This window comes from Pristis pectinata, chromosome 10 (genome assembly GCF_009764475.1).
Source record: "Pristis pectinata isolate sPriPec2 chromosome 10, sPriPec2.1.pri, whole genome shotgun sequence".
NCBI classification, from domain to species: domain Eukaryota; kingdom Metazoa; phylum Chordata; class Chondrichthyes; order Rhinopristiformes; family Pristidae; genus Pristis; species Pristis pectinata.
Genome location: NC_067414.1, coordinates 1,371,735 through 1,387,752, shown reverse-complemented (window position 1 = coordinate 1,387,752; position 16,018 = coordinate 1,371,735). Strand labels below are relative to the sequence as shown.

At 47.5% G+C, this 16,018-nt stretch overlaps 1 protein-coding gene across 1 annotated transcript in view; it reads right to left on the bottom strand.

Moving 5' to 3' along the window:
* Positions 1-16,018, bottom strand: part of arhgef10 (Rho guanine nucleotide exchange factor (GEF) 10) — a 243,031-nt gene that overhangs the window by 75,485 nt on the left and 151,528 nt on the right. Inside the window, exons 18-19 of the mRNA XM_052024835.1 lie at positions 11,770-11,915; positions 1,346-1,521 (exon numbers count right to left, since the gene is read on the bottom strand). Coding sequence (XP_051880795.1) covers positions 1,346-1,521; positions 11,770-11,915 — 322 coding nt within the window. The remainder of the gene's footprint in view (positions 1-1,345; positions 1,522-11,769; positions 11,916-16,018) is intronic.

Here is a 16,018-nt window from a genome sequence, read left to right as displayed (position 1 = left end):
CTGTGTAAAAAACTTACCCCTGACATCCCCCTTATACCTTCCTCCAATCACCTTAAAATTATGTCCCCTCGCATTAGCCATTGTCGCCCTAGGAAAAAGTCTCTGACTGTCCACTCGATCTATGCCTCTTATCATCTTGTACACCTCTATCAAGTCACCTCTCATCCTTCTTCTCTCCAAAGAGAAAAGCCCTAGCTCGCTCAACCTATCCTCATAAGACATGCTCTCCAATCCAGGCAACATCCTGGTAAATCTACTCTGCACCCTCTTTAAAGCTTCCACATCCTTCTTATAATGAGGCAACCAGCCTGAACACAATACTCCAAGTGTGGTCTGACCAGAGTTCTATAGAGCTGCAACATCACCTTGTGGCTCTTGAACTCAATACCCTGACTAATGAAGGCCAACACTCCATACGCCTTCTTAACAACCCTATCGACCTGCGTAGCAACCTTGAGGGATCTATGGACGTGGACCCCAAGATCCCTCTGTTCCTCCACACTGCTAAGAGGGATTAGTTTCGATTGGCATCATGTTCGGCACAGGTATCTTGGGTCGAAGGGCCTGTTCCTGTGCTGTACAGTTCTATGTTATCTCACGCACACACACACACATGCACGCACACACGCTTGATACACTGAAGACACATGTAGACATACACTAGCCAAATGATTAACCACTGGAAACAGCTGTATACCATGCCAGAAAAGGCATCTCCCTGGATAGTGTTTTCCAATTCTTGATGATTTCATGAAAATAATGCACTGTCAGAGGTGCCACTGTAAAGTCCACTGGGAATCCCAGCAAGGGGAGACCAACAACCTCAGGTCACCAAATGGATTACCACAGGTTCTTCGAGCTTATTTCAATTCCAAGCATTTGCCTCCTAGATTTTCAACATGAAAATAAAACTTACCAGAGTGTAAATATTTTACAAGTCCTGTTGAAGTTGGCAAGTACCCATAAAAAAATCAATTTCTTTCTTACAAGAAGACAAGAAGACACGATTTTGTCTTGAGGACCACTGGGCCACATCAGATATTTAAACACACTTTCCCTGGTAATCCTTGTTGTTTCCTGTGACTGATACTCGGGAAGATGAACTCCCTGTCCATCAATTCATCCATCAATGAGGCAACAGAACCACCAATGGCCATTCCTAAAATTGGTGATCAAATTAATTCAAATATGTTAAATCAGTGACAAAAATGTTCGTGTTACCTGGGCCATGCGGTCACAACCCATGAATGGAAATCCCTGAAATCTTCTCACACACAGGAAAATAACTGGTTCAGTGGGATATTAGTTACCAGGCAGAAGAATCAAAACTGGAGAGTGTACTTACTTGGCTTTGTACTGATTAGAACCTTTTCTCCAGAACGTGGAGGCATGTATCGACTTTTCTCTGCCAAATCCTCACTGTTACCAAACTCGACCACCTCAACCTGCTTCAGTGGGACGCTCCACTTGAGTAAGTACCTCACTCCAGAGGACACCACTCCACTGCTGTCGTGCTGGGGTCTGGAATGAAATTGGATAATTAAGCAGAAAGCCAGATACCACTGCCTAATTGCCTTGGTCAAAGGGAAACTGAACCATGCAATGTCCATAGGTCCCTGAACGTGGCCGCACAGATCGATGGGGAGGTAGAGAAGGTGTACGGCATGCTTGCCTTTATTAGTTGAGGCACTGAGTTCAGGAAGTTATGCTGCAGTTTTATAAAACTCTGGTTAGGCTGCACCTGGAGTACTGTGTGCAGTTCTGGTCATCCCTTTATAGGAAGGGTGTGGAGGCTTTGAAGAGGGTGCAGAAGATGTTCACCAGGATGCTGCCTGGATTAAAGGGTATGAGCTATATGGAGAGGTTGGACAAACTTGGGTTGTTTTCTCTGGAGCATCAGAGGCTGAGGGGAGACCTGACAGAAGTTTATAAGATTATGAGAGGCATAGAGAGAGTAGACAGCTGGTATCTTTTCAATCCCAGCATCAAAATGTCTAATATTAGAGGGCATAAAATGTCAATTACTACTAGAGGACATGCATTTAAGGTGAGAGGGAGTAAGTTCAAAGGAGATGTGTGGGGCAAGTTTTTTTACACAGAGAGCAGTGGGTGCCTGGAATGTGCTGCCAGGGGCGGGGGTGGAGGCAAATACAATAGAGGGGTTTAAAGGGCTCTTAGATAGGCACATGGATGTGCAGGGAATGGAGGGACGTGGACCATTTGCAGGCAGAAGGGATTAGTTTAATTAGATGCCATCAGCTTAATTGGTTCGGTACAACATCGTGGGCCGAAGGGCCTGTTCCTGTGCTGTACTGTTCTGTGTTCCACGTTCAAATGTGAGGGATGACCTGTTGAATCCAAAGCTTCAGTGTGGTCAGAACAGCAGGGAAATAAACTATACACTGAACACTTTCAACAGAAACAGAACACGGAAGTCACGCTACCTTCAGCCTTTTTCTACCAGACTCAAAGGAGACAGAAGATAGAAAATAATAATTTGTATTGAATCACAGGATTTTGCATCACATAAACAGGGCTTGAGATGATCTAATGTGGGACCTGACCAAGTGCATCCTCGGATCTTGTGGGAAGCTCGGCAAGAAATTGCGGAGGCTCTGGCAGATGTAGTTGCTTCACCTTCAGCCACAGGTGAAGTTCCGGAAGACTGGAGGGTGGTTAATGTTGTCCTGTTATGTAAGGAGGTCAGCAAACACAAGCCAGAGAACTACAGCCGCTGAGTCTGACATCAGTGGTGGATAAGTTACTAGAGGGGATTCACAGGGACAGGATCTACCAGCATTTGGCTGGACAAGGTTTGATTTGTGCGTGGGAGATCGTGTCTCACAAATTTAGAGTTTTTCGATGAGGTAACCAGGAGGATTGAAGAGGGCAGGGTGGGAAATGTCTATATGGACTTTGGCAAGGCTTTTGACAAGGTTCCGCATGACAGCCTTGTCCATAAGGTTAGATTGCGTGGGATCCAGGGAGAGCTGGCTAATTGGATCCACAATTGGCTCGATGGCAGGAAGCAGAGGGTGATGGTGGAAGGTTGCTTCTCAGACTGGAGGCCCGTGACCAGTGGGGTGCCCCAGGGGTCGATGCAGGGTCATTTATATAAACATTTGGATGAGGATGTCCAAGGCATGTAAGTAAGTTTGCAGATGACACTACAGGTATCAGAGATAGTGACGAAGGTTATCAACAATTACACAGGGATCTTGATCAGCTGGGTAAGTGGGATTAGGAATTGCAAATGGTTTTCAATTCAGATGTGTGAGGTGTTGCAATTTGGGAAGTCAAACCAGAGCAGGACTTTCACAGTGAACGGTTGGGCCCTGAGGAGTGTTGTGGAACAGAGGGACCCAGCGGTACAGGTACATGGTTCCCTGAAAGTAGCGTCACAGATAGACAGGGTGGTGAAGAAGGCTTTTGGCACACTGGCTTTCATCAGTCACTGAGTACAGGAGTCGGGTGGATATGTCGCAGTTGTCCAAGATATTGGTGAGACCACACCTGGAGTACTGTGTACAGTTTTGGCTACCCTGTTATAGCAAAGACATTAAGTTAACCTCCCCCTGCTTCAATCTCAGGTTCCCACCTGTTTTAAAAAGACCACTATCAAAAAAGACTACTTAAAAAGACCAAAACAAAAGAGCTGGTCATTGACTTCAGGAAGGGGGGGCGGTGTACATACACCTGTTTACATCAATGGTGCTGAGGTCGAGAAGGTTGAGAGCTTCAAGTTCCTGGGTGTGAACATCACCAACAGCCTGTCCTGGTCAAATCATGTAGATGCCACGGCCAAGAAAGCTCACCAGTGCCTCTACTTCCTCAGGAGGCTAAAGAAATTCAGTTTGTCCCCTTTGACTCTCACCAGCTTTTAGCTATGCACCATAGAAAGCATCCTATCTGGATGTATCATGGCTTGGTATGGCAACTGCTCTGCCCAGGACCACAAGAAACTGCAGAGAGTCGCAGACACAGCCCAGTGCATCACGGATACCAACCTCCCCTTTTTTGACTGTCTTTACCTCTTGTTGTCTTGGTGTAGCAGCCAGCAAAATCAAAGACCCCACCCACCCAGGAAATTCTCTCTTCTCTCCTCTTCCATCAGGAAGAAGATACAGGAGCTTGAGGGCACGTGCCACCAGACTTAAGGACAGCTTCTACCCCACTGTGATAAGACTATTGAATGTTCTCTTATACGATGAGATGGGCTATGACCTCATGATCTACCTTGTTGTGACCTTGCACCTTATTGCACTGCACTTTCTCTGTAGCTGTGACACGTTACGTTGTACTGTTATTGTTTTTACCTGTACTACATCAATGCACCCTGTACAAACTCAATGTAAATGCACTGTGTAATGAATTGACCTGTACGATCGGTATGTAAGACAAGTTTTTCACTGTACCCCGGTACAAGTGACAATAATAAACCAATACCAATACAAGTTAGAAAAGGTGTTAAGAAGATTTACGAGAATGTTGCCAGGACTCAAGGTCCTGAGTTATCAGGAGAGGTTGGGCAGGCTGGGACTCTATTATATGCCCCTCATGGGTGACCATATAGAGATGTATAAAATCATGAGGGGCATAGACAGGGTGAATGCGCACAGTCTTTTTCCTAGGGCTGGGGAATCAAAAACTAGAGGGCAAAGGTTTAAGGTGAGAAGGAAGAGATTTAAAAGGGGACCTGAGGGGCAACTTTTTCACCCAGAGGGTGGTGGGTACATGGAACGAGCTGCCAGAGGAAGTGGATGAGGCAGGTACAATAACAACATTTAAAAGGTACTTGGACAGGAACATGGATAGGAAAGGTTTCGAGGGATAGAGGGATACATTGACAAAATGTGGGCAAATGAGACTGGCTTGGATGGGAATCTTGGTCGGCATGGACCAGTTGGGCCGAAGGGCCTGTTTCCATGCTGTATGACTCTATGAGTCTGTCAGAGCCTTCGGCCCGGCTGGTCCATCCAACTGCGATGCCCATCTCCGCTCAGCCCATTTGCCTGCATCAGGCCTGTATCCCTCTACACCTCTCCTGTCCAAATATCTGTCCAAACGCCCTTTAGTTGTTGCAATTATATCTGCCTCTACTACCTCCTCTGGTAGACCTTCACCACCCTGTGTGTGAGAAACTCACTCCTCAGATCTGCTTTAAATTTCTCCCATCTCACCTGATACCTGTGCCCTCTAGTCCCAGGATCCCCTGCCCTGGGAAAAAGATTCTGAATATCAATCCTGTATGTTCTGTATAATTTTGTAAACCTCTGTAAGGTCCCTCCTCAGCCTCCTACGTCTCCCAGTGAGAACAACCCCAGCCTGTCCACAGCCTTATAACCACAGCCTGGGGAATCTCTTCTGCACTCTCGCTGTTGCTTCCACATCCTTCCTGCAGTGTGGTGACCAGAACCGTACACAATGCTTCAATGTTTTGTACAGTTGCAACATGACGCCCCAACTCTGATCCTCAATATGGACTGAACTGGGACTGTGTTCTACATTTTCTATTTTTGCTACTTGGAGCACAACAGCCTATTTTGTAAAGAAATGAACTAAGAGCAATCAGACTTTGGTTTCTCCAATTATTGCTACAAACATTTCTCTGCCGTCATTCATGGAGTCAGAGCCAGTCATTTCAAATCAGCAGGGCGTACTGCAGAAACCCCTCTGGCTCTGACCACCAGGGTGATGAAAAAAGCTCATTCAGTAACCAGCCTGAATTGTAATTACCACACAGGCGCAAGCTGAACACATTGCAGTTTATGATCCAAAGCTCTCTGCATCTACATGGATGGCACGCAAACAGAAGTTTTTCACTGTATCTCAGAACACGTGACAATAATAAACCAATTCCAATACCTACAGACCCTTATTTGAAAATAGACAGAAAAACTTCATTGGTATTGGTTTATTATTGTCACTTGTACCGAGGTAGTGAAAAGCTTGTCTTACAAACCGATTGAACAGGTCAATTCATTACACAGTGCAGTTACATTGAGTCAGTACAAAGTGCATTGATGTAGTACAGGTAAAAACAATAACAGTACAGAGTGAAGTATCACAGCTACAAAGAAAGTGCAGTGCAATAAGGTGCAAGGTCACAACAAGGTAGATCGTGAGGTCATAGCCCATCTCATTGTATAAGGGAACCGTTCAATAGTCTTATCACAGTGGGGTAGAAGCTGTCCTTCAGTCTGGTGGTACGTGCCCTCAGGCTCCTGTATTTTCTACCCAATGGAAGAGTAGAGAAGAGAGAATGTCCCGGGTGGGTAGGGTCTTTGATTATGCTGGCTGCTTCACTAAGACAACGAGAGGTAAAGACAGAGTCCAAGGAGGGGAGGCTGGTGTCTGTGATGCGCTGGCCTGTGTCCACAACTCTCTGCAGCTTCTTGTGGTCCTGGGCAGAGCAGTTGCCGTACCAAGCTGTGATACATCCAGATAGGATGCTTTCTATGGTGCATAGCTAAAAGTTGGTGAGAGTCAAAGGGGACAAACTGAATTTCTTTAGCCTCCTGAGGAAGTAGAGGCACTGGTGAGCTTTCTTGGCCGTGGCATCTACATGATTTGACCAGGACAGGCTGTTGATGATGTTCACACCCAGGAACTTGAAGCTCTCAACCTTCTCGACCTCAGCACCAGTGATGTAAACAGGTGTATGTACACCGCCCCCCCTTCCTGAAGTCAATGACCAGCTCTTTTGTCTTGTTGACCTTGAGGGAAAGGTTGTTGTCATGACACCATTCCACTAAGCTCTCTATCTCCTTCCTGTACTCCGAGGGCTGAGGACGCAGCCTTGTAATGGCTTTTAATAAAGCCAGAGTAATTTAACAATTCTGTTATTTTCAAGAATCCTCAGGCAGCTAGTTATTTTGTTCCATTGGTAATTATTGGAAATGTTGCTTTAACTGCAATTTATCTCTTCCCAAGTGTCGATTTGTTTAGTTGGGAGCACATCCGACAGGTGTGAAGCTGATTCTGGGGCACAAGCTTTGCCTGTAATGCACAGTACTTGTGTTCACAGAGTGAGCAAGCTGAACTAAAATTCTGCTTCACTGAATGCATCGATCAATAATTAACACCAAGGCCCTAGGGCAGTACCAGAGGGAACCCTTCACTGCCACAGCCACTCTTCACTGGATCCAGGAAAACACGTTCCAAATCCAATGATTCATTTCTTGGTTTCTTTTCACTGTTAAGTGCTCTTTTCTGTTTGTTGTATTCTACAACCACAGTATGTAATTAACTCGCACACAAGAAAATCCATTCCACTCGATGTCAAACACGATGATGCTGGAGGAACTCAGCAGGCCAGGCAGCCTACGTATCCAACACATCATTCTCCGCCACTTCTGCCATCTCCAACGGGAACCCACCACCAAGCATATCTTCCCCTCCCCCCCCCTTTCTGCCTTTCGCAGGGACCGCTCTCTCCACAACTCCCTAGTTCACTCCTCCCCCCCCCCCACCCCCCACCCATCCCACTCCCACCCCGGGAACTTTCCACTGCCCCCGCCATAGGTGCAACACCTGCCCCTACACCACCTCCATCCAGGGACCCAAACAGTCCTTTCAGGTGAGACAGAGATTCATCTGCACCTCCCTTAATATCATCCACTCACTCGATGCTCCAAGTGTGGCCTCCTCTACATTGGTGAGACCAAACGCAGACTAGGTGACCGTTTCGCAGAACACCTGCGCTCCGTCCGTAACCGCCATCTGCATCTCCCCGTTGCCGGTCACTTCAACTCCCCCTCCCACACTATCACTGATATGTCAGTCCTCGGCCTCCCCCACTGCCGGGAGAATTCCAAGCGCAAACTGGAGGAACAGCACCTCATTTTCCGTCTTGGAACCTTGCAACCTGACGGCATGAACATGGAATTCGCCCACTTTAGGTGATCCCCACCCCCTTGCCCACAACCCCCCCCCCCCACCCTGCTTCTCTTCCATTTCCCAGCCTCTTTTTTTCTACTTTTTTCCCCTCTCTCTCCTTCCCTTTGACCCGTCCCCCGGTGGATCTGCTCTCCCCTCCTCCCCAGCACCTGCCTATCATTGTCTCTCACCTGCATCTCCCTATCACCACCCTGAGCCCACCCCGCCTCCCCTCTTTTGTCCACCTATCACTGCTCTGCTTTCCCCCCCACTATATATCGGGCTTCCCCTTTTCCTATCTTCAGTCCTGAACAAGGGTCCTGACATGAAACATTGACCACCTGCTTTTCTCCACGGATGCTGCCCGGCCTGCTGAGTTCCTCCAGCATCATAGAGTTTTTCATCTAGATTCCAGTATCCGCAGTCCTTTGTTTCTCAAATCCATTCCACTCTCCAGCCTGAACCCCAACTGCCAATCTCTGCTATCTATCCATGTGTTACAGGCACAGGTCCGTATCACTCACCTAGTCCCAGTTCAAGATACCCACGTAAACAGTACACCAAAGAACGCTGTCTTGTAAACTTCTTCTTTTCAGACAAAACTGTTTGGAATTTGGACATAGGGAACTGATTAGAAACGATTTGTGATGAGCACCTTGGCACTGAAAAGGTTATCTTTCCAGTCACCACCACTTTAATACCCTGACCATCCCTGTACACAGTCACCTGTTGGAGCAGAAACTGACTGGAGGCTGATTTAGGAAACTCTTGCATGAAGAACATTTCAGTGCGGTGCTCCACCTGCAGAGTATGGCTCTCTGCTCAGTGACAGCAAACCAGGATTAAGACCCAGCCCAACACGCAGCATCTTTATGGGACAAATCAGCAGAAAAGAAAGTCACATTGTAGCTGTATAAAACTTTGGTTCGGCCGCACTTGGAGTATTGTGTGCAGTTCTGGTCACCCCAGTACAGGAAGGATGTGGAGGCTTTGGAGAGGGTGCAGAAGAGATTCACCAGGATGCTGCCTGGATTAGAGGGCATGAGCTATAAGGAGAGGTCGGACAAACTTGGGTTGTTTTCTCTGGAGCGGTGGAGGCTGAGGGGAGACCTGATAGAGGTTTATAAAATGATGAGAGGCACAGATCGGGGAGACAGTGAGAGTCTTTTCCCCAGGGTAGAAATGTCAAGTATTAGAGGGGCATGCATTTAAGGTGAGAGGGAAAACATCTAAAGGAGGTGTGTGGGGCAAGTATTTTACACAGAGAGTGGTGGGTGCCTGGAACAGGCTGCCAGGGGTGGTGGTGGTGGCAGTGGCATTGAAGAGGCTGTTGGACAAAGAACATAGAACAATACAGCACAGTACAGGCCCTTTAGCCCACAATGTTGTGCCGATATTTTATCCTGCTCTAAGATCTATCTAATCTTTCCCTCCCACATAGCCCCCCATTTCTCTATCATTCATGTGCCTATCTAAGAGTCTCGTAAATGTCCCTAATGTATCTGCCCCCACAACCTCTGCCAGCAGTGCGTTCCACACACCCACCACTCTCTGTGTAAAAAAACTTACCCCTGACATTCCCCTTATACCTTCCTCCAATCACCTTAAAATTATGTCCCCTCGTGTTAGCCATTGTCGCCCCGGGAAAAAGACACATGAATACACAGGGGATGGAGGGATATGGATCATGTGCAGGCAGAAGAGACTTAGTTTAATTCAGCATCGTGTTCCGCACAGACAATGTGGACTGTAGGGCCTGTTCCTGCGCTGTACTGTTCTATGTTCTGTGTTCTAAGAGATCTGTGTGCGTTAGTTGATAAAGATGAAAGCCAAAATGAACTAGGCATATCAAGAGTGTTCCAAATTCAGAGCTTGCTGCTTGGTAAATTGGCTGATCTCAGCAAAAGGACAGCTTCTATCCCGCCATTATAGGACTATTGAACGGTTCCCTAGTACGATAAGATGGACTCTTGACCTCACAATCTACCTCATTATGGCCTTGCACCTTATTGTCTGCCTGCACTTCACTTTCTCTGTAGCTGTGACACTTTATTCTGCATTCTGTATTGTTTTACCTTATACTACCTCAATGCACTGTGCAATGAATTGATCTGTACTTTCAGTGAACCATGTACCTGAATTCCAAAGTTCTACAACAGTCTCCAAGGCCCAACCATTCACTGTGAAAGTCCTACCTTGATTTGACTTTCCAAAATGCAACACCTCGCACTTAACTAAATTAAACTCCATTTGCCATTCCTCGGCCCACTGACCCAGCTGATCAAGATCCCCTGTAACTTTTGACAACCTTCTACATTGTCCACTGTACCACTTATTGTAGTGTCATCTGCACACTTACTAACCGTGCCTTGTACATTCTTATCCAAATTGGTGGCTAACTCTTGCCAAGTAACAGAGCCTTGCCTCAGGAACAGATATAGCCTATTGCACACCAAGGTACCTTGCAGGCCTGTCACAGCAAGGCCGCGATACCACATGAAGAAGTTGATTATTTCCTTTTCGAATGAAGTTCAAAACTCAGCAATCCAAATCCAGCTGTTGGCCATCTCCTCTTTCTGTAGAAACGGAGGACTTGATGCAAACTCCTGACGTTTCCTTGGTCACTGGTCCTTTTGCAGCTTTCTGTTCCAGGCACATTATTAAATTCTCCCCATTAAAGCACACAGGAGTGAGACAGAATGCCTGTTTGAGTCGTAATAACAACCCCTCACTCAAAGTCAACACAACCAAGGAGCTAATTGTCGACTTCAGACAGGGGAAGTCAGGAGACCATGTGCCACTTCTCATTGGTGGGTCAGAGGTGGACAGGATAAGCAGCTTCAAATTCCCGGGTGTCAATATCTCAGATCCCGGGCCCAGCACACTGAAGCAATCATGAAGGCGGCACACTAGCCCCTCTGCTTTTTTAGAAGCTTAACGAGATTTGGCATGTCACCAAATACTCTAACAAATTCCTACTGATACACTGTTAAGAGTATCCTGACTGTTTGTATCACAGTCTGGTATGGCAAGTCTAAAACACAGGAACACGAGAGACTACAGAGAGTAGTGGACACAGCCCGGTCCATCACAGTACAGCCTTCCCCACCACTGACAGCATCTACAGGAGGCGCTGCCTCAAGGATCCCCACCCACCATCTGCTACCGTCAGACAGGAGGTACAGAAGCCTGAAGTCCCACACGACCAGGTTCAGGAACAGCTACTTTCCTACAACCATCAGGTTCTGGATCCGACCTGCACAACCCTAACACTACCTCAGCAACGGAACACTACAGACCACCTCTTGCACTGCCGCGGACTTGCCTCTGATTGTGTCTTTGTTTTCTATATTCAAGTCTTGTTCTTACAGTTTTTTTCCTCTCTCTGTTTTGTCTTTCCTAATTTATGTATAATTTATGTTCTGTGTGTTGTCTGTACCTACGCGCCTGCGATGCTGCTGCAAGTGTTTCACTGTAGCTGTACCTCACCGTACCTGTGCACATGACAATAAACTCGACTTGACTTGAATCCCACCTTGCACAATCTGGATGGAGATGTAGGGGAAACAAGGCCCAGGATAAGTTAATCAAGGAAATTAAACTTTTCTAAACGTGACAAGAATGAGAACGGACAATGCAGAACAAGCTGCAGTCTGGCATCGAGGGAGGTCAGTGGTGAAGTGGTGATGGGGCGGGGGCAGGGTATGATGGTCAGCCAAAGGTCGGGTGGAAATCTCGCTCACTTCCCCCTGGAAACCATTTACACAGAAACTGATGGTCAAGAACCATCTTAAACCAGGTTAAAATGAGCAAAAGCCATTACTCTGAAGCAGCAACATGAGCCAGGAACAAACACACCAAAGCACATTGGGCACACTTGGCTGTACGTACCGGGAACTGACCGTGGCACACATAAGAACATCGTTCAACATGAACAGGCGTCGCTCTTTGGTCTTCACCGTTTCTCCCTTTTCATTGTAAACCGTTTCCATCATATCATCTGATCTGATGAGGTATCTGTTTCCACTGCGAAGAAGCTGTGTTATATTGAGAAACAGGATGTAACTAACACGTATGTATAGACACACATACACACATGATACAAATCTAAACTCCAGCACCTTTTGGCTTGGTGTGACACGGAATGGACGGCAGTGAAGGGTGAGGCCAACAACGAATCTCCTCGATGAGATTTGAGGGTTGAGAAAGGAATGGCAGAATCACAGGGAAAGAAGGTGAATTCCAGTCACTACAAACACAAACAGAAAAAGAAGGAAAAATAGATTGGATTAATAAAGAGGAAAGGTATTGTGTGCAGTTCTGGTTGCCCCATTACAGGAAGGATGTGGAGGCTTTGGGGAGGGTGCAGAAGAGGTTCACCAGGATGCTGCCTGGATTAGAGGGCATGAGCTATAAGGAGAGGTTGGACAAACTTGGGATGTTTTCTCTAGAGCGGCGGAGGCTGAGGGGAGACCCGATAGAGGTTTATAAAATTATGAGAGGCACAGATAGAGTAGACAGCCGGTGTCTTTTCCCCAGGGTAGAAATGTCAGGGGTGGTGGTGGAGGCAAATATGATAGAGGTGTTTAAGAGGTTCTCAGGCAGGCAGACGAATGTGCAGAGACTGGAGGGACATGGACATTGTGCAGGCAGAAGGGATTCGTTTAGTTAGGCATTTATTTACTAAGTTAATCATTTCAGCACAACATGGGGGGCCGAAGGGCCTGGTCCTGTGCTGCATGTTCTCCGAGACGACATAGCTTTAAGGTGAGGGGGCGAAGTTTAAAGGAGATGTGTGGGGCAAGTTTTTTATGCAGAGAGTGGTGGCTACCAGGGGTGGTGGTGGAAGCAGATACGATAGAGGGTTCAAGAGGCTGTTAGACCCATGAATGTGCAGAGAATGGAGGGAGATGGATCACGTGCAGGCAGAAGGGATCAGTTTAATTTGGTATCGTGTTCAGCACAGACATTGTGGGCTGAAGAGCCTGTTCCTGTGCTGTGCTGTTCGATGTCTTATAGAAAGAAAAACAAGGAAAAACATGTTAACATTTGTCATGTGTTAAAACAAATGATTACATGAAGGAATGAGCTTGTACCACTTGGTGATTGTGCATCAGAGAGGACCTTCAACAACAAGCACCAACCAACCCTGATGCAGACAGTTAAGGCCACCAGTCAGAATCATTGTACACTGTCGTCCTACACCAACAGGTTCCCCGACCAGGACATGGAACCGCTATCCTGATGGTCATTGCAACGAGGCTAAATACTGCTGTGTGCAGACTGCTCCGAAATCTCCCTTCAAAGCCTATCTGCACTTTTGTTGGCTGTCAATGCAGTCAAAAGTTTGGAAGTGTTTCCGAATGAATGACATTCAGAAACATTTAAAAACCATTAAAAAGTAAATAAAGAATGAACACATTATAAATTTTAAAAAATCTATAACTTTTAACATAACAAAAAACATTGAAAAACAAATAAAACTGACTTATGTTGTCCTCATCTCTCTTCCCCCAAGCTCTGTACTGCACTGGCTGGGCTGACAGATCTGACACCAAGTCCAAGTGCTCGGCATTCTCAGAAGGTGAAGCTCTGCTGCTGAAGGAGCTGTGCAGTGTGGGACCTCCTGTTACCAACAGTTACTGCCGGGTTTGGGACGCTCCATGTGCAGTAAGTTTGCCAGCTGGACCCAGATTTACACTGACTTCAAAGTACACTCAGCTTATATTTCTGCTGCAAGATTATTGGGCAACCAGATGCAAATTCAGCAGGTTCCCAGATATACCAGGAGCTGAGGGAAGGCACTACGTGCATGCAGAACATTGCAGAGAGATGTAAATAGATCAGCAAGTACTGGAGATCAATAGCCTACAGTCTGTCTGATTTGCTGGTGAGTTTTTACAGCTGCACTTCATACATGTACCAACAAACCAAGCAAGGTAATCACAGTACACAACAAGTGAGAAAAAAGAGACTTGATAAAAACCACAAAACACTTCAGTGCTGATGTCCTGCACAGATGCAGCTGGACAATATTGACCCAGAGTCCAGCACATTGCCACTCACCAATAGCAAGAGAACACCAGTAGTCAGACCCAGGACAGTGACAGACCCAGGAGGGAGGCTCCAGATTACAGGAAGGAATTCAATTCTTACTCCAACACAACTAAATTCACTTATTTTCATTGTAGGATGATAAATGTTATAATGAACCACTGAACTTCAAGGGAGCACGGGAACTAGGGTCTGGTATGTGAGGGAGGGCAGGAACCAGGGTCTGGTGTGTGAGGGAGGGCAGGAACCGGGGTCTGGTGTGTGGGGGAGGGCAGGAACCGGGGTCTGATGTGTGGGGGAGCACGGGAACTGGGGTCTGGTGTGTGAGGGAGCTCGGGAACCGGGGTCTGGTGTGTGAGGGAGGGCAGGAACTGGGGTCTGGTGTGTGAGGGAGGGCAGGAACCGGGGTCTGGTGTGTGAGGGAGGGCAGGAACTGGGGTCTGGTGTGTGAGGGAGCTCGGGAACCGGGGTCTGGCGTGTGAGGGAGGGCAGGAACTGGGGTCTGGTGTGTGAGGGAGGGCAGGAACCGGGGTCTGGTGTGTGAGGGAGGGCAGGAACCGGGGTCTGGTGTGTGAGGGAGCACGGGAACCGGGGTCTGGTGTGTGAGGGAGCACGGGAACCGGGGTCTAGTGTGTGAGGGAGCACGGGAACCGGGGTCTGGTGTGTGAGGGAGGGCAGGAACCGGGGTCTGGTGTGTGAGGGAGGGCAGGAACCGGGGTCTGGTGTGTGAGGGAGCATGGGAACCGGGCTCTGGTGTGTGAAGGAGCACGGGAACCGGGGTCTGGTGTGTGAGGGAGCACGGGAACTGGGGTCTGGTGTGTGAGGGAGGGCAGGAACCGGGGTCTGGTGTGTGAGGGAGCACGGGAACCGGGCTCTGGTGTGTGAGGGAGCACAGGAACCGGGGTCTGGTGTGTGAGGGAAGGCAGGAACCGGGGGCTGGTGTGTGAGGGAGCACGGGAACCGGGGTCTGGTGTGTGAGGGAGGGCAGGAACTGGGGTCTGGTGTGTGAGGGAGCAGGGGAACCAGGGTCTGGTGTGTGAGGGAGGGCAGGATATCCATCTAATGAATATGCATTAACATTACCAAACATAAATCTGTGTAAACAGTCAGGTCTGCAGGAAATCACCAGCCACATTCACTATCATTTTTGCTTAAGTACGGGAAATTAAGATGCATCCTAGTCAACCATCAGTTGGAAGCATCGTGCTTGGGAGTTTGCAACCTTTGTAGTTTTCCATTTTTAACGTAATCAACAATGATTATAAAAGTTAATTAAAGGAGACAGAACTGGTCACAGTGACGATAACTGAGGACAAATCAAAGATGCTGAAACATTGCCGGACTGATCATTTGGCTGCAGTTGATCACCTCAGAACAGGCACACCCCGGTCGGTGCTCTCGCACAGCTGGTCTGTGGGCAGATATATGTCTGGGGGTGGGGGGTGGGAGAGGGTCTAATGCAACAGCCTTAAGCAATTGACAAGAACTGGACGGGTGGTAACCAGCTACAGAACTCATTTACGACCGGGTTTAAGTGAGGATTACACCACAACGTTGAGGACCCGAGGCATAGCAGAGAAGACAAAGGCTGCAGAAAGTGAGCTGGACAGACATCCCTCTACTAGGACACCATTCAGTGGCGCACACAGTCAGTGCCCTAACCTTAACCTTTCCCTGTTTGCTTTTCATCTCCTCCATTTGGAGATTTAAACAAATTCTTTACTGACCTTTTCAAATGTAAAGTTGATCAGAAACAATCCTTCAAACTGCTGGATGTCAATAAGCAACCAGCATAATGCTGTTGAATTTATCACACAGGGGTTGTTCAGGCAAATGGGATCGACAACCTACAAGCCTGTGCTCTTGCATTCTCCCTGTCAATGGAAGGTGCTGCACTCTCCCCTGTCAAAACAAGGGCTCAGAGGTTTAAGGTGAGAGGAAGGAGTTTTAAAGGTGATTTGAGGAGTAAGTTCTTCTACGCAGAGAGTGGGTGATATCTGGAACTCGCTGCCAGAGGAGGTGGTGGAGTCAGATGCAATTAAAATGTTTAAGAGGCAGTTTAAGATGCTCGGTCGTGTAGCGGTTA